General features: G+C 40.0%; 1 protein-coding gene across 10 annotated transcripts; it reads left to right on the top strand.

Annotated features, from left to right (window-relative positions):
* The first annotated feature begins 104 nt into the window (after positions 1-104).
* On the top strand, positions 105-17,721 carry LOC133491682 (FUN14 domain-containing protein 1-like). 10 transcript variants are annotated; one of them, XM_061803196.1, is made up of 8 exons: positions 105-360; positions 612-777; positions 1,165-1,240; positions 5,529-5,663; positions 6,189-6,350; positions 7,508-7,579; positions 7,687-8,791; positions 9,046-17,721. In XM_061803196.1, exons 1-5 carry the CDS (start codon positions 243-245, stop codon positions 6,264-6,266), a joined length of 573 nt encoding a protein of 190 aa, XP_061659180.1. In that variant the 5' UTR covers positions 105-242; the 3' UTR covers positions 6,267-6,350; positions 7,508-7,579; positions 7,687-8,791; positions 9,046-17,721. The 10 variants fall into 10 exon arrangements, with proteins under 10 accessions (XP_061659180.1, XP_061659197.1, XP_061659170.1 ...); XM_061803213.1 differs by lacking the exon at positions 7,508-7,579 and having other exon boundaries at positions 8,571-8,791; XM_061803186.1 differs by lacking the exon at positions 7,508-7,579.
* The last annotated feature ends 1,087 nt before the right edge of the window (positions 17,722-18,808 follow it).

Here is an 18,808-nt window from a genome sequence, read left to right as displayed (position 1 = left end):
TACAATACACTGCGAGAAATTTCCGAATCAGAGAATATATCGGTCAAATCTCAGTGTTACGTTAAAAACACATTTTAATAAGAGGCATTTCAAGTTGTGAATATGAAGACAAATATTTGTCCGTATTACATCATCTTTGACTTTTTCCACGCCTTTCACCTCATGTTTGGACTTGATAATACAGCATGTTTTAATGTGCCTAGAACCCCCTCCCGATAAAAAGGAAAGGTTCCGATATTTTAATGCGAAATTTGCCGAGTTTACGTGGCACAGCATCATCGCGTGGGCGCGGCTTACATTGTCAACATCCTGTGAATTTCTCCGGCCCCTCCAAAATGGCGAGAGTGGACGTCAGGGAAGGTTCGTAATTATTTTCATTTGAATTACCAACGGGTTTGCTTAAAATAGAATAGCTGTGACCATATACGAAAGCGCGACGTAATTCAAATGTTATATTTGCGGGAGCTATTTGACCGGCGCCCCATTATTATGATGGGTTAGGGTTATCTCTTTCACCTAACCCTTTATGCGTTAAAATCTCCCCTTTCGACGACCGAACGCACTTGAATTTTCCTCTGTGAATTTGATTGGTTTTCGATTCCTTTCAACAGGCCGGGAAGAGCCAGAGAGTGAAGACGAGCTGTACGAGGTGGTGGATCTGACAGAATATGCTCGGCAGCATCAATTGTGGAGCCGTGTGTTTGGTAACAACTCGGGCCCAATAGCTGAGAAGTACTCCGTGGCAACCCAGCTCATGATGGGAGGGCTCACTGGATGGTAAACGTATTTAGATAGTACTGTAGTATCTGAACTTTTGCTCTTCATCTTCTATGAGTACATTTTAAACGAATAAGCACAGGGACATTTGAAAGTCAACGTTGGCTTGGGTGGGCGGATCTTTGTGCGGAGTACTTGTGTGTGGGTTGTGGCTGACAGCTGCTCTGGTACGAATGTCCATTATTTTACCGTTCGTAGGAATAAAGCCACTAAAATGCCCAAATGACTGTCATCCTCAGGGGATGACAGTTCCTTTTGACTTTCATTTTTAGTCATGTCACAATGGCCAATCAACATATCACACTCAAGAGTTCAGATTAAGAATCAGAACCCATAAAGTCTGAATTGCCAGTCATCATTTGTCTCTTTCCCATTCAATACCTGCAGGTGTGCTGGTTATGTCTTCCAGAGAGTTGGGAAGATCGCGGCCACTGCTGTCGGTGGAGGGTTCCTCCTTTTGCAGGCAAGACACATGCCTTTTCGTGGGTGTCCCCACTAATATTTCTATCGACCTCGAATCATATTCGGTGTCATTGAAAGGGCTAGATTTACACCACAGTTCTCAGCTGCTCTTCTCTTCTTAGCAACACACGAGTTTTCTATCGAAGGGTGGTGGTGTTTTTATATTAATATGAAACCTAAGGGAGGCAGTCAAACCACGATGTAAGATACCGAAATGAACAAACATATACATGACTCAAATTCGCTTTTTTTATTTTGTCTTCCAAAAGCAATGTTTATTTTACTAAAGACTCTTTTTCAGTACACTAATGATCAAGTGTAAAGTGTGACAATTTTGAAAATTATTTTTGATTCCATGTAAACATAACCTCTTCAAAGTGCTTGTAAACTTAGTTTATTTCCTCTGGGTAACTTTAAAGTTCAAATAAACTCTTTCTTAGTAAAGGCTCCAGCACACCAAAGCATTGGCGCATGTGCCAAGCTCATTGGACATAATCGTGTGCCGGTACGCGTATAACTTTTACAAAATATCTCATACCTGTCACTGCACTGTACTGCGCAGTACACTGATAACGGAATACGTCTTTACCCAAAGAATCACTGGTCTTTTGAAGCACAATTCTTCCTTTCATGCCATTGTGATACAGACCCCAAAAGAAAAAGTTTTCCGCCATTTTGGTTTTGTATCCCCCCAATAGATTCGCCAAATAAGGTAAATTTCCTTGTTTCATCGTGTTTTTCTCGGTTTTTCTTGATCCATCAGAATTATATATTTAATGTGGATTTATTTCACAGTATCTGCATTTTAAATCTTTTTTATTTTTTGAAGGTTAAATGTAGCATTTATTGGGGTTAATTTTTGTAAATAAAAAGATCTTGCACAAACCAATCGCGGCATGGAAAAAAGTCATAAATACACTTTGATTAAATAGGTGTACAGATATTTTACAGCGTCTTTGCGGTTGCTTTATTAGGAATAATAAAATTGATTTTTTTTAATTTAAATCAGGCTATTTCTTTTTTTAACATAAAGTTCATGCATTGAACCAAGTAGTGCTGGATTTTTTTATGACCGTCTGTGTGGAAAAAAAGCTGAAATAAATAGTTGATTAATTCAATATTAATGGAAGCATGGTGGAAGAGTGGTAAACATGTGCCACGTACAGTAGTTCTGAGGATCAGGGTTCAAATCCCAGCCTCACCTGCATGGAGTTTGCATGTTCTTCCCTTGCATCCATGGGTTTTCTCCCGGCACTCTGGTTTCTGGTTTCCTCCCACATCCTCAAAACACGTGGTTGGTTGATTGAAGACTAAATTGCCTGTAGATGTGAATGGTTATGTGTGCCCTACGATTGGCTGGCAACCAGGTCATGGTGTACCCCGGCTCTCCTTTGACGGTAGCTGACATGGGCTCCAGCATTCACGTGACCAGAGTGAGGCAAAGCGGGACAGAAATTGGACAGATGGATGGATGTTTTTTAACTTTCTGCCTGAAACACAACTACATAGCAACATCACAATTACAACACTTTTCTTTTTATTACCTCTACATTTTATCCATCCATTTTCTGAGCCACTTACCCTCTCAAGGGTTGTGGGAGTGTCGGAGCCTATCCCAGCTATCATCGGGCAGGAACCGGGGTACACCCGGAACTGGTTGCCAGTCATTTGTAGTGCACATATTCACACTCACATATACACCATCACTGTGTGTGAACTGAACCCATGCTGCCTGCACCAAAGTCAGACAAGTGTACCGCTACACCATCAGTGACCTACGATATAATTGTAAAATCAAACACATAACTCTGTACTAACTCTGGTAACACAGGACCATACAGTGAAGAAAATAAGTATTTGAACACCCTGCTATATTGCCAGTTCTCCCACTTAGAAATCATGGAGGGGTCTGAAATTTTCATCGTAGGTGCATGTCCACTGTGAGAGAGAGAATCTAAAAAGAAAAAATCCAGAAATCACAATGTATGATTTTTTTTAACGATTTATTTGTGTGATACTGCTGCAAATAAGTATTTGAACACCTCTCTATCATCTACAATTCTGACCCTCAAAGACCTGTTAGTCCGCCTTTAAAAATCCACCTCCACTCCATGTATTATCCTGAATCAGATGCACCTGTGTGAGGTCGTTAGCGGTATAAAGACACCTGTCCACTCCATACAATCAGTAAGACGCAAACTTGTAACATGGCCAAGACCAAAGAGCTGTCCAAAGACACTAAAGACAAAATTGTACAACTCCACATGGCTGGAAAGGGCTACGGAGAAATTGCCAAGCAGCTTGGTGAAAAAAGGTGCACTGTTGGAGGAATCATTAGAAAATGGAAGAAGCTAAGCATGACAATCTCAATCGAAGTGGAAGCCCCATGCAAGATATCGCCTCGTGGGGTCTCAAGGATCCTTAGAAAGGTGAGGAATCATCCCAGGCCTTACACGACAGGACTTGGTCAATGACCTGAAAAAAGCTGAGACCACTGTTTACAAGATGACTCTTGGTAATACACCAAGACGTCGCGGTTTGAAATCATGCATGGCACGGAAGGTTCCCCTGTTCAAACCTGCACATGTCAAGGCCCGTCTTAAGTTTGCCAATGACCATTTGGGAGAAAGTTTTGTGGTCAGATGAGACAAAAATGGAACTTTTTGATCATAATTCCACTTAACTGTGTTTGGGGGAAGACGAATAATGAGTTCCATCCCAAGAACACCATCCCTACTGTGAAGCATGGGGTGGTAGCATCATGCTTTGGGGGTGTTTTTCTGCACACAGGACAGGACGACTGCACTGTATTAAGGAGATGATGACCGTGGCCATGTATTGTGAGATTTTGAAGAACTCTTTCTCTCTGTCAGAGCATTGAAGATGGGTCGTGGCTGGGTCTTTCAACATAACCATGACCCGAAGTACACAGCCAGGACAACCAATGAGTGGCTCTATAAAAAGCACATCCAGGTTCTGGCGTGGCCTAGCCAGTCTCCAGACCTAAACCATATAGAAAATCTTTAGAGGGAGCTGAAACTCCGTGTTTCTCAGCGACAGCCCAGAAACCTGTCTGATCTGTGTGGAGGAGTGGGCCAAAATCCCTCCTGCAGTGTGGGCAACCCTGGTGAACAACTACAGGAAACGTTTGACCTCTGTAATTGCAAACAAAGGCTACTGTACCAAATATTGACATTGGTTTTCTCAGGTGTTCAAATACTTATTTGCAGCTGTATCACACAAAAAAATCAATAAAAAGTCATACATTGTGATTTCTGGATTTGCATGTTGCAGCCACACGTTAACCTACGTAAACCTCTTGCGAAAGACAATTTTCTTTTTTTAAATACGCATTGAACTCATTTGAGAACAATGCATTTTTTTTTTTAAAAGTCATACATTGTGATTTCTCGATTTTTATTTTTAGATGATCTCTCTCACAGTTGACATGGATTTACAATAAAAATTTCAGACCCCTCCATAATTTCTAAGTGGGAAAACCTGCAATACAGCAGGGTGTTCAAATTCCCATTTTCTTCAATGTACATTATGTAGTTTTGGTATACTGTAGCTTAGTATGAAAAAAAATGAGAGTTCAAGTTATATCTTCAAAATATTTTACTCTGAATTTGAAGTTTGTCTGCTCCAAGCAGTGACTAACTTCGGTCATTTCTTTTATCTAATGCTAAAAGACAATGGAAACGTACATATTAAAAGCAAAGCGTAACAATTTTATAAATGCTATACTTGAATGACTAACACCAGCATAACTTTGATATCACCATAAATGAGAGGTTGCATGAAGGAAAGAAAACAAGGGGTGGGATTGTATTTAAATTGAATAGTAGACACTCCAAAGTTGGAGCAGAATGAATCAAATCGTTTTTCAAGTTCTTTTCAGTTTCAAAATGTGTTTAGTACTTTCTATTTCATAAAATGTTGACAGTGTCTAAACCCACAAGGACTTGTTTTGAACTGGAAGGACTGCAGATGAAATCCTACTGTTGACTAGTGAAATATGCTAATTTGGTTTCCGAACACTGTTGTTGTGTTTTTGAGCATCACATCAAATTGCTCAGTGGCCCAATACCTTGAAAATGCCAACTCATTGCCCTAACCCATGACTGTGAATTGATTGTCAAGTGAAAATTTAATACATATAAAAAAATCTGCTTGATGTGGAGGGGTACCAGACCACCACTAATGCAAAGCCACCACTGTTGAATTATGTTCCATTATACAGATAGAAAAGGTGGAATGAATTCTAAAGATTGTGCATATTTACACAGATTGCCAATCATAGTGGCTACGTGCAGGTGGACTGGAAGAAGGTGGAGAAGGATGTAAACAAAGCAAAGAAACACCTAAAGCAGAAAGTAAACAAAGCAGCCCCTGAGCTAAACACATCCATTGAGGAGGTAAAGGTATCTGGAGTAAAGCTTTACTTCATGCTTGTACATTTTGTAAAATTTCTTGTCTTATTTTTCTGTGGATAAGAATACTGTAGCTACAGTCCCACTTGAATGTGACTCAATGCACCCCAACCGTCCCTCGTTTAAATGTCCTTTTTTTGTGAAAAACATACCAAGAAAGATAAGACAATCTGAACACTTAAATGAAATGCAAACCAGTCTTTTTTTTTTTTTATCCCAAAACAAATTTAAACCTCCAATCCAAATTCCACATGTGCAATCTCAACTCAGTGCTGAACATAAGAATAATAAAAGTAGGATGAGCTTTTTACCATTGCTAGTGAAAATGTGGGTTGAAGTGGTACTATATAATGCATGTTCCTTAAAAATGTTTCATCACCTCGCGTAACTCTGCAAAAGAGAAAAAGCAATCAAACATTTTGTTTTTAGCATTCTGTTAATTGTTCAATTTTCCAAGATATCTATTGCCACTCTGCTGATTTCTCTGTTATTTATCTAATTTCTCCCATCATACAGGCTACAGATTTTGTAAAGAGAAACATCATCTTGTCCAGTGGCTTTGTTGGAGGGTTTTTCCTGGGTTTGGCCTCCTAAAAGACACTGCCCTGACTATGCTGTCATTGAATGGACTACTTTTGTCTCCATAATTACATTTCTCCCACCATGTGAAATGATCAGGTGGGTTATTTTGACCATTGGATCGTGATCTGTGGTGCACATTATACAGCAGCTGAAATAAGTATTCAACACGTCAACATTTTTCTCACTAAATGTACTTCCAAAGGTGCTATTGATCGGAACATTTCACCAGATGCTGGGAACAACACAAGTAATCCTTTAATACAAAGAAAGTAGAACAAATAAGCATAGAACTTAAGTTGTGTAAAACTGTGAAATGACACAGGAGAAAATGATTGAACACTTGAAGAAAGAGAAACACAAAAAGGCATGGAAAGCCAAGACAACACCTAAAATCTATCAATAATCCAACAGCATTCTAGCCCCTTGTCAACACAAATGAGTATGAGATAGTTCAGTCGGAATTCATGGCTGAAAAAATTGTTTAATTGCCAAGATATGAGTGAAGACTCATCTCTTGATGGGTAAGAGCAGAGAGCGGTCTCAAAACCATTGCAAATTAATTGTTGCAAAACATCACGGTGTCATTGGTTACAGGGCATATCTGAGATTCTGAACATTCCAGTTAACAAGATTTTGGCCTTAATACGTAAGTTGAAAGCCCATCATACCACCATAAATTTGCTTTGATCAGGTGCCGCTTGCAAGATTTCTGACCGATAAGTGTAAAAATAATTTCAAATACTGTCCACCTGTACAGAGCTTCAAAAAAACATGAAATTAGCAGGTACTGCTGTCACAAGGAAAAGAGTAATGTACTCCGCCTCCATGGCCTGCGTGCATCCTCATCATGCAAGACCCCATTGCTGGGGCTAAAAAAAAAAAAAAAAAAGGTATGTCAACTTGTTTAAAGTGTGCAAAACAGAATTTGGACAAGCCAGTTAAATACTGAGAGAATATAGTCTGGTCAGATGGGAGCAAAATTGAACTGTTTGGATGCCATAATGCACACCAGGTTTGGTGGAGCAATTGCACTGTACATCACCCTAAATACCAGACCTACAGTTTGTAGGTGGGAATATGATGATGTGGGGAGGTTTTGTGGGTGTGTGGAGTGAAAGTGTCCATTTCAAGTCGTCAACATGGGTCTGCACTTCAACCTTGAACATCTTGACAGTGAAGGAACCTATGGGAGGATCCTGTTCGTAGACGAAAGGTCTGCGTTTAACACCATTATCCCCGATCTCTCCTCCAAGCTTTTCCAGCTGAGGGTCTCATCTGACATCTGCCAATGGAACTAGAACTTCCTGATGGGCAGGTCACAGCATGTAAGGCTGGGGGACACCCCCTCATCCATGTGCACTATCAGCACCGGGTCACCCTATTGTTGTGTCCTCTCCCTTCTGCTCTTCTCCCTCTACATAAACAACTGCAGCTCAAGGCACCCAGCTATCAAACTCGTGAAGTCCGCAGATGACAACACAGTCATCAGCCTCATCAAAGACTGTGACAGGTCTGCATATAGACAGGATGTGGAGAGCTTGGAGCTGTGGTGCGACCAGCACGACCTGGCGTTGCACATGAAAGACTTGTGAAATGATCGTGGACTTCAGGCGCCATCCTTCACCACAGCTGCCCCTCACGCTGTCCAACTGTCTTGTGTCAACGTCGAGACCTTAAAGGTCTTGGGAATTACAGTCTCACAGGACCTCAAGTGGAAGACCAACATCAACTCCATCCTCCAAAAAGCCCAGCAAAGATGTACCGTAATTTCTCATATATACTGCCCAAATTTATTTAAAAATATTTTCAAAAAGTCAATAGAACGCATTATATTTAGGTATGGATGAAAAATAAAAAATACAATCACATTGTATAGTTGTGTACAGGTACATAGAGTGGTAAAAAAAGGGTATACATTTCAATATGATATTCCATGTCTTATGTTACACATTTTATATAGTTTACAGTATGTGTGCCACCAACCTCAACTCTCTGACCTCCTCGGAGAAACTTGGCATTTTACGATCGTTAGCATAGCATATTTGTTGCTACTGCACCAAACATCAGAAATGACTTTCCGTGAGTTTGTCTTAACTTAAACGAAGACAAATAATGTCGACTACAAGGGCTAGTTGTGCTTTTAAAAGAAATGTGTCATTGCTCCTGCCGATGACGCGGCCAACCTGGAAGCAGTGTGGCAGCTCAAAACAACATGAGCTCAAACTACGTAGTATGAGCGAAATAGGCACATTAAAAAAAAATGGGAGGGTGCACACAATTGAAATGCTTGCATTTTTTAATAAATGTGCCCATTAGGGACCTGGCTCCATAGGAAAGCTGCTACAGATTGTAGCTGAATGGAGGGCTTAAGGCTGCGCTGCAGAACCATAACTCTTGGAATTGAAAAAATGTTTTGCCACAAACTCCATGGATGGCACAGAGGATGACATGCTCTGGGAACAAGATGGAATGTTCATGATGCAATGATGGAGGCACCGGAACTGATCAATGATGAGTTCCACAATGATGCACCACAGGTACTATGGATCATTTTCGGATTGGAGATGAGTCAGATGCTTCTTTTGAAGGCTTGGCCAAGTATGTGTAATGTAGTTGATAAACTACTCTGCACAAATGTTTTATGCACAAATATTTAATGGAAAAACAGTTAAAATTAAAGTGTTAAATAGTTTATGTAAGATTGTAATGTGTTAACAGTATTAATAAAATGTTATGCCATCATTGAGCATTTATTTTAGTGTGTTGAGGGATTCTGTTCTGACAATTACAGGGACCAGGACAAGCGTGTCCTATGGCCTGCCCTGACATCAAGAGCTCGTGCACATGACGTCACCATTTTCACGGTGCTATGTTGCCGATCAAACAAAGCTGCTTGACATTGTGGGAGACATTGAACCGGAGGCGAATATTTACAATGCCTGAGACCTTTTTTGCTGTTGGTTGTCACAACAGACGAGACAGATATTCAGAGAAATCCTATAGCATACCAGCTGAAAAGAAAAGATCGATGGATTTCGGCAATTAAACGTGATGGATGGTGCCCAACCAAATACCCCTGTGGAGCGATCACAGAGAAATAGAAATATTTTTTAATCTCAAATTAGCAAGAATCATTTATTTATGCCGAGTTGACTCATTTGAGAACAATGTGTATTTAAAACAACAAAAACATTTCACAGAGATGTTTACATGTATCACCGATACGCTTCCGTGTACGGAGGAGACGACGCCCTGTCCTAAATTTTTTTCCCAATCATAGTTAATGAATGCGAGTTTGTGTAAAACATGGGGTCATTTATTTAAACATTGGTATTCGTATTGAAAAAATTTGAGTCGGTCCATCACTATGTGGGATTTATTCCTGATTGAGAACAGATCCAGCAACAAAGTATTTATATGCGTCTAGACATTTATACGCTTCCAAACTTTATATATAAATCTTGACGACTTACTCACCAGATACAGTCCATGTGTATATCCAGTTGTTCAAAACAAGCGGAAGTGAATTAACAGTCCACTTTCTTATCAGCGAAAACATCGACTTCGGCCTTAAATGGGATGTCCACTCGTTGAAAGTATGTAGCAGATAGGTCATGTCATTGGTACTATAACTTTATTAAAATAAAGATATCAGATATCATTTAAGGTTATGTTGATGATATTTATGTCGGCAATTATGAATTTTCATGGGGCGCTGCCATTTTGGCGAGTCACATGACGTACGTGCACGTATGTGACGTGTCGTGCTCAAACTGAGGCCCGCTTACTTTCCTACACAATTATGGCCAGCGCTGATTTCACGGATTTATAAGTATCAGTTGATAGGGAAGATGGAGGAATACGTCTGTACAGATTTGAAACTCTGGCTGTCAATAATGTTGAATATTTGGATGGTTCTTCGGACGGAAATAATGTGGAGACTGACTACTCGGAGGGCTACGCATGGGACATATGTGCGTAAACAAAGCCTCCTGGAGCTTGCTCACGGAGCGCCACTGCTGGAGCACCTCCGGCTGACCACGAGCGAGCGAGCCCCGTGGCCTGGCGGCGAGCGAGTTAGCGAGCCCTGAGGGCCGGCCATGAGCAAGCTCTGGTGGCAAGCCACAAGCAAACAGCTCGCATGGCCGCCGGAGCTCACTTGCAGCTGGGCCCCAGAGCTTGCTCGCAGCCCAGTCTTGAAGGGTGGGTATGGTTGTGCAGACAATCCGTTTAGCAGTTTTGAGTGAGCTTCGTAGCCCGGCCGCCGGAGCTCGCTCATAGCCCGCCGCCATAGCTCATTCGTGGACGGCCCTCGGAGCTCGCCCAACACGTTCTGAACCAGCCTTTCATGTACTCTTTTTTTATTAGAAACAGACAAGGTCAAAAGTAGGGGTGAGCAGATGAAATGAACAAAGGTGCATTCTAGGATGATGATGTGGCACATCGTACGATGATGATTTAGCACATTCTTTGGTTATGATGGAGTTGTCCTTGGCCACTTGTAGGAAGATACTGTTGCATCTGTATGTAGGAGCTCGTCCTGTGAACAAGACTCTTTGAAGCAAGGATGATCCTTTGGCTTTGTTGCAAGTCCATAATAAATATATTAACGATAACTCTAACATTTCCCCCTGTTTATTATGTAATTGCACAAATTATTATATCATTTTGCAACTTCTCTTAACGAATACATTTTTATGGAAAGGAATAAACGCACACGGAGAATAGAAAATCGTTATCGTCGTCACGGTCATTCTTCACCATTAAAGGATACATCTCCGCCACCTGTTCGTTCGTGGGTGACAACACTGTTAATAAGTTTCACAATGAGAGCAAGCAGACAAGGAATCCAACAACATCCACACAAGGTCAAAATTTCTGGAAAAACAGCATTTGATACCAAATTTGAGGACAACAGAGCTGTGCATTTTCCAAAGGCATTCATCCAGGTCTCTCACACGGAGGTGTCAATACCAGAACGAGCCGTTAAGGGTTCGAAGCCCCTCGGTGGAATGACTTCATAGCTATTTGTTGGCTTTCACTGCGCAACATTGTTCTCCGAACATAGCACAGATTTCTCCTCTCTCAGCCAACCTGTCAACAGCGACTCCGCTTTGGAATGCCATAAATGAGCAGATAACTGTTCACGCACAGTTCCAAACCCTCTCTGTGTCCAGTTGCCCAATTCTTGTACGTTGTAATGAATGGGGTTGATTCTGTCTACGTTTTTGTTGGTTGTACGCCAACAACCTGAGGATTCAAATCCTGCTGCCAAATTGATCAGCCAATTTATACTCACTTGGAACATCAGGGGCGTCGATGTTAAAACACTTGTCGTTCCCATACCGCTTCTCCTCCGACCAAGGGTAAAACTGCATCTACAGTAGATGTTAAATCATAAACAGACATAGGATGAACAGACAAATGGCAATAATTAAGTTATTGAAGCACAGTAACCTGTTCCATTTTTTTTTTTCAATTTATACCTCCGCATCACCATCAAATTTCTGTATGTGGCAATTAGACAACAGTCGCACTCACAATCACACCTAGGGACACTCCAGAGTGTCCAATCAATGTTAAAAACTGGAGCGCTCAAAGGAAACCTACACAGGCATTGGAGAAACATGGAATTCCATACAGGAGGAACTGGGACTAAACCCCAGTACTCAGAACTGTGAGGCCAAAGCCTTACAGCTGCGTCACTGTGACACCTTTTTTCTACCATGAGAACCCAATTATAATTTTGAAATGCCTGTTGCAATTTGAAACCAATTTTCTACATCTAATTTAGTATGTATTTTACTCAAATTCTTTTTTTTTTTTCCTATGCAGTTATCAAATTTGTTTTCTAAGACCTTGGTTGGTTTCCACAGGTACCACTCGAGCAGAAAAAATAAAATCCAACACCCAATAAAAAATTTAACTGTTTAGTTGCCATTATGATAGCAGACTCAATCCTCTAAATGCCTCAGTCGGGGTGTTTTCTTCACCGAAGTTGAGACGGAAGGGTTCTAAATACCACGACCCCCTTTGTAACCGGACTACAGCGACTTTGGCACTGGGAATGAGAACAGCTGTCTTACAAATGGTCAACAAACAATTTAGTTTTTGGTATTAACAATGTTTTCAAAATCAAAAACATTCTTAGAATGAGTCAAATTAACTGAACTATTCCTTACTGCTATTTTTAAAGCTGTTGGCATGTTTAGTTGGAAAGAGTTCTATCCATTTTGAAAAGGCATCCATCATGACCAAACCCTTTTTTTTCCCTTCATTTTTAATTCAATAGACTCATGGATAGTTTTTAAACAGATATTCTGGTGTAAGGAACCGTCCTCGAAATTGGCTCAAATCACCTTGTCCTACATTTTTTTTTTTAATAAAAATTTAATCCATAAATTATATAATGTTGATTGTATAGACTCATATCCCTCCTGTTTGAGATATGTGACAAAATCATAGCTCATAGCTATTTATAGGATAGGTTTGTTGTCTGGTCATACATAGATGTCTTTTTGTAACGTTGCACTTCTTGTTTTCCTTTCGGCTTGTCCCATTAGGGGTTGCCACAGCGTGTCATCTTTTTCTATCTAAGCGAATCTTGTGCATCCTCCTCTCTAACACCCACTGCCTTCATGTCCTCCCTCAGCACATCCTCAGCACCCTTGTACTTGCACATATGTACTTAATGTGTCCTTTATCTAAATTTGTCATTTATCTTTGTTTTTTTTAAAGCAGCTTCCTTTAGTATTCTATCAGCAAAAGCATTTTCCAATGAAATCATATCTTTGTTTGATGTATGTGAAAGGCATTTGCTTACACTAAAAATTTTTTGTCATTTGCATTGCAATAATTAAATCAAACAATTTCGCATGTTACTTTGGCTGTGGATGAATTCATCCCCCTATTTTTTTTCTTCCCGTGCTGTGCAAAAACATGCACTGTTGCAAATGTATATTGGCTGTCCATACCCTGCATTTTCATAGATGAGCCATGTACAATAGCACTTCTCTTCTTTCTAAAAGCTGATCTCTCAGGCCACTTCTACTTTTGGCTCATATTTCTGCGAACTTTTGACAATCATGTTTTGCACCATCCTCATGACTTTCTCATAATGTGGTAAAAATTGTTGCTGGGTTCGACGTTGCTTTTTTGTCTCAGTACGCAGTGCAGTGACAGTACTCTTTAGAATCAGAGGATGGAGCAAAACTATGGTTGAACTTGTTTCTACAGCAATAGATGTCACAATAACTGGTCTTACATACTGGGGTAATGCACATGCTACACTGAGTCTCTAAGTTGCACTAAAACTGAGGTCATAAAATGACCTTTACAATCTAGTATCTACATAAAGGATTTGCTATAATCTGACACTAGTTCCTTCTTTACCTCACAGAAAACAGTTTCTGATTCTTCTGTCAATTTTAACAATGATGTCATTTTGAGGTGTTCCTCATACATTAATTTGGACAAAGGTGCAGTTATTGCTGCATAGTTTGTGGTTTTGGTACATTAAGTCCAACTTTTTTTTCTATCATCTAAAATTGTTCTTGCTGTGCAAAAAGGTTGTGTCCTAAGATCTTATCTTGTTGTTAACTTGTTCTTGCTAACCTTGTGTCCCTCCTGTGCTAAATGTTTTAACAATCCTATTGTATCACTTTGCAAGTTTCCTTGTGGAGTGATACACCATCTTCATGAAGTAGAATTTGATTGACACTTGATAGTTAAAATGTGGACATACTAGCGTCATAAGTTGTGAATAAATTGTTGGCCTTTCACAGTATACTTGAGGTAACCTGGTAAATGTGTATTTTTGGCTTCAAATGCAAATGCAACTCAATCCATTACTGTAAAAACTATTGTATCTCGTCTTAATTAATTCAGCAATGTGTATGTTTGTCTGGGACACAAGGTGCTCACTGTGTTAACAGCAGCATTTACTGCTTGGAGGTCTTGAACCGTTCTCCAACCTCCTGCTGGGGGTGTGTTTTTTTTCCTTGTTTTTTTCTGGTTTTAATGGATATTGTTTCATAAATAGCCTATATTCTGTTTTAGGTCTAATTTGTACAGGTTGCGCTCCCAAAATGAGTCCCAGATCTGATAGTCCTATTGACCATATGCATTCTGAGACTTCTTTTAAAATTGTTTTTCCTCTTCCTCTGTTGATCCCGTGTCACTTTTGATGAAGGTGACGGCCTGCACTAAACTGTACTTTTCAAATTTTCCTCGTCTAGTTTCAAATTAGTTGCTGTTTGGTCTCTTTTGATGAAACCTCACAACCACTCTGAGTGTGTGTCATATGGTTTAAACAGTGACACATGTGGCAACATTAAGCATCTGTCTTCCAGGGCCTGTGGGAGTCTGAACCTTGTGGCTGCCGTCCCCAGATTATCTGTGTGCAGATAATCAACTGTTATTTATTTATTTTTTTTTTCTCTTCTTTTTTCTGGAGCGTATTTGTTGAGTTTATTTTCATAATGAAAATCTGGGCCTGGAGTTTTTTTTTTCTACCACATTGTTACATTAAGAAAGTCTTCATTTATCTTATCCTGTTGTTCTGTTAGGAAATGTTCTGCTTGCTGTAGCAGTGTCTTTCCCATAAAAGTTGTAGCTTGTCTGTTTCTTTCTATCTTTCAGAATGTTCTCCACATGGAGAAGTTCCTCCTATGTGTCAGTAATCAGGCCAATGTAATGTTTGTTAACCCAGCTGTAATTTGTGTCTTTTAAACCTGCATGGAGCGCATGTCAACTGCTGTTGAAATGGCCTATTCTCCATCTTCCTCCAGGCCACTGTAAATCTTGAATACAGTTATCATTCTCACTCTGTATTCCTCAAAAGGCTCATTATCATTTGTTTTTCTCCTCTTATTTTAATGTAATTTGCTCTATGTGTAAAACGCTGGGTTGCTCTCTGAATTTTCAAATTTTCCATATCTTCTACAAATTGATTCATGTCGGCTTTGTATGAAGTTGTATCTTCCACAGCCTTTTTTAACATCACCCATAGTCCAAGTCCTCTACACTAAATAGTCAAGTCGGTGCCATTTTGTGTGTCGGGGTTGATTATTTGGATCCTTGGTTACAAGTCGCCTAACTTGGTGATACGTTGGTCATTTGTGCAGCAGTCTGCGCGGGAAATAGTAGTCCTCCCAGTCTTTACGACCATTTCAAGTCATTTCCGTCTGATCAAGTCATTCTGTGTGGTGGAGTAAGTCAGGGTAGAGGGGTGTGGTTGGTTTTCTCTTTTCATTATTTTGTTCTTTCCTTTTTCTGTCTCCTTCCTTTCTTGTAACCACCATTAGATATTGTCATACCTATCTTAAGTCTTTTAGTAAGGTCACCTTTATTTCTACAATCTGTCATTTTTCAACTGAAATATTTTTAGCAAATTAAGGTGGCTAGTGGATTTTGTTATATATTTATGAAACTATTTTACCTTATCTGGTCTTTGTGCTTCGACAAATTTCTAATCCTTGCAAGTTAAGTTGTCCCTTTCCTTTTGTTTACTAATATTTTCCCCATTTTGCGAATTTGGAGCCAACACACTACACCTGTCGTGTACTACGGTTGGCGTTTTTGTATAAGACAGAGTGACTGGTAAATACTCTTGCTTGGTATTCTTCAGGCTTCCACCCAGAAGGGCGGAGGAATCTTGTCTTTTCATCCAAACAAGTCGTCACTTCCAATCCCGTCTCTCAAACACTCGTTTACGCAATCACACATGGTTTATACTGCAGTTTTATTAGATGTTATTTTATACAGACTGTATTTTATTTTCCACGGAATTGAAGTACGTACAAGAGTCTGGCCTCGTTACACGGAATTTAACTGTAACCTACACAGACGAGTCCGCCCTCGTTATGGTTAACGGAATTTAAATGCACACGAGTCCGCCCTCGTTTACCTTTTAATGTACAGACGAGTCCGCCCTCGTTACACGGAATTTAACTGTAACTTATACAGACGAGTCTGCCCTCGTTATGTGGAATTTAACTGTACTTCCTACACGTTACGTTCGTGTAGACTGTGACGCACCTTCGCGCAGATTTCCCATGGACAATCACTCCTCATAAGAAAATTGTTCTTACCAAGACATCTTCTTTTCAGTTGGATTTCCGTCAACCCTCAGATCCCAGTTAGAGAGTTCGAGTACCAGAAGTTAATTATTTGCTAAAAACAATGTTTATCAGTGTGAATAATAAATGTCTTGATTTGCAAATAATTGTATTCTTTTTAACACAATGCCCCAACTCACATTGGAATTGGGTTTGTATGGGGATGTTTAAAATGAAACAAGTACAGTATAAAGATCCATAAATATACTGTTAAGGAAACTCAGTTGGTTTCAAAGAAAAAAGATAGCTAGATTGGCCCCAGCCAATCACCTGACTTAAACCCAATGCGAAATCTATGGAACGAACTGAAACTGATAGCCCATAAAAGAAACCCACAGAAACTTCAAGATTTGAATACTGCTTATGGAGAGGAATGGGCCATAATCACACAAGACATGTTACTGATTTCTCCATACAGGAAGTACCTTGAAGCTGTCAATACAAACAAACAAACATTCAATGGAATTTAGCATATTCAATACTTTTTACCTGTCGATCCATCTATCCATTTTCTGCTGCTTATCCGAGGTCCAATCACAGGGGCAGTATCTTCAGCAGAGAAGCCCAGACTTCACCTCTTGATGTATATTTAGTGAGAAAAATGGTGAAGTGTGAAATACCTAACCCTAACCCTAACCCCACTTATTTCACTCACTGTATATTTTCTTTTGGTTGAAAATTACCAGACTGAACACTCTTCTTTAATGGTGTGCGTGTTCTGACTTTCATCTTGTCCCATGTGGGGGTTATCACATCAAATCACTGTCAGAATTTTGTTTTACAGTTTGTAAGAGCAGATTCCATTCCTGACACAACCCACCACTGTATTTCTCATTCAGGGTAGTTATTGGGGCACTGACCAAAAATCACAACCACGCTGCTGGCGCGCAAGGAAGCATCATCTACTATACGACATTACCAGTGTAACTATAGAGCTGTGTTGAATCTATTAAATTTAAACCTGACAGAGTGCCAATCTTACATGTATTTATCTCATCCTAAACATCACACTACATCTTACCGGCAGTATGAGCATCTCTGTTTGCCATAGTTAGACTTAGTAATGACTGAATTCTTCCAGCATTTTCACCAGCAATTGACACGTTACACACTGAAATATCACATACAGCTGTATTTTTATTTATTTACTTTTGCCTTATTCTGTTGCTGTTGTTTCAAGTTTGTGTACTGTGTAGATATGTCTCCATGTTCATTTGTGATCTGCCTCAATGTATTGTAGACAGCTCAACTAACATTTTTGGGCTCTTGTTTTAAATGCATTATTTTTCTTAGCTTAATAAAGTATATTATGGGTTTTATTGTCTGTATTAAAGAATAGTAAATGCTTACTGTTTGTGTACTTGTGTAAAAGACAGGAAGGAAGTCACTACTGTAACCAAAGATATTACAATACTCACTGATTCTCTTCTTCATATATTATATTGCACAATGTTTAAGGCAGCCCTATGGGGGCACAAGCCAGTGCAATATGAAGGCTGGTCCCAAGCCCAGATAAATGCAGAAGATTGCGTCAGGATCGGCATCTGGCTTAAAACTGTGCCAAACAAATATGAGCATTCATCTAAAGAATACCATAGCGGATTGGTCGTGGCCCGATGTAACAACGACCGCCCCCGGCACCATTAACCTGCAGGGCATCGGTGGAAATTCAGCTACTGTGGGTCGATGACAAAGAAGAGGAGGAAACTGGATTCGTCGGCAGAAGAAGAAGAGGAACGCACATAGCTTACAACTGAGTGAAGGGACTTTGAATGTTGGGACTATGACAGGAAAAGCTCAGGAATTGGTTGACATGGTTAAAAGAAAGGTTGATATATTCTGCATCCAAGAGAGCAGGTGGAAAAGTAGTAAGGCTAGAAGTTTCGGGGCAGGGTTTAAATTATTTTACCGTAGAGTAGATGGGAAGAGAAATGTAGTAGTATGGGTTATTTTAAAGGAAGAGAATGTCTAAGAATGTCTTGGAGGTGAAAAGAGTGTCAGATTGAGTGTTTAGGCTGAAATTTAAAATTGAGGGTGTTATGTATCATGTGATTGGCGGCTATGCCCCACAGGTAAGATGTGACTTGGAGTTGAAAGAGAAATTCTGAAAGGAACTAGATGAAGTGCTTCTGAGCATCCCAGACAGAGAGAGAGTTGTGATTGGTGCAAATTCTAATGGACATATTGGTGAAAGAAAATGGGTCAATGAAGAAGTGATGGGTAAGTATGGCAGCCAGGAAAGGAACTTTGAGGAACAGATGGTGGTGGACTTTGCAAAAAGGGTGGAAATGGGTGTTGTGAACACTTTTTTCCAGAAGAGGCAGGAACATAGAGTGACCAACAGGATCGGAGGTAGAAGCACGCAGGTGGATTATATTTTGTGCAGACGATGTAATCTGAAGGAGGTTACCGACTGTAAAGTAGCGGTAGGGGAGA

Source organism: Syngnathoides biaculeatus, chromosome 2 (genome assembly GCF_019802595.1).
Source record: "Syngnathoides biaculeatus isolate LvHL_M chromosome 2, ASM1980259v1, whole genome shotgun sequence".
Classification (NCBI taxonomy): Eukaryota; Metazoa; Chordata; class Actinopteri; order Syngnathiformes; family Syngnathidae; genus Syngnathoides; species Syngnathoides biaculeatus.
This window is presented reverse-complemented; position numbering and strand designations above follow the sequence as displayed.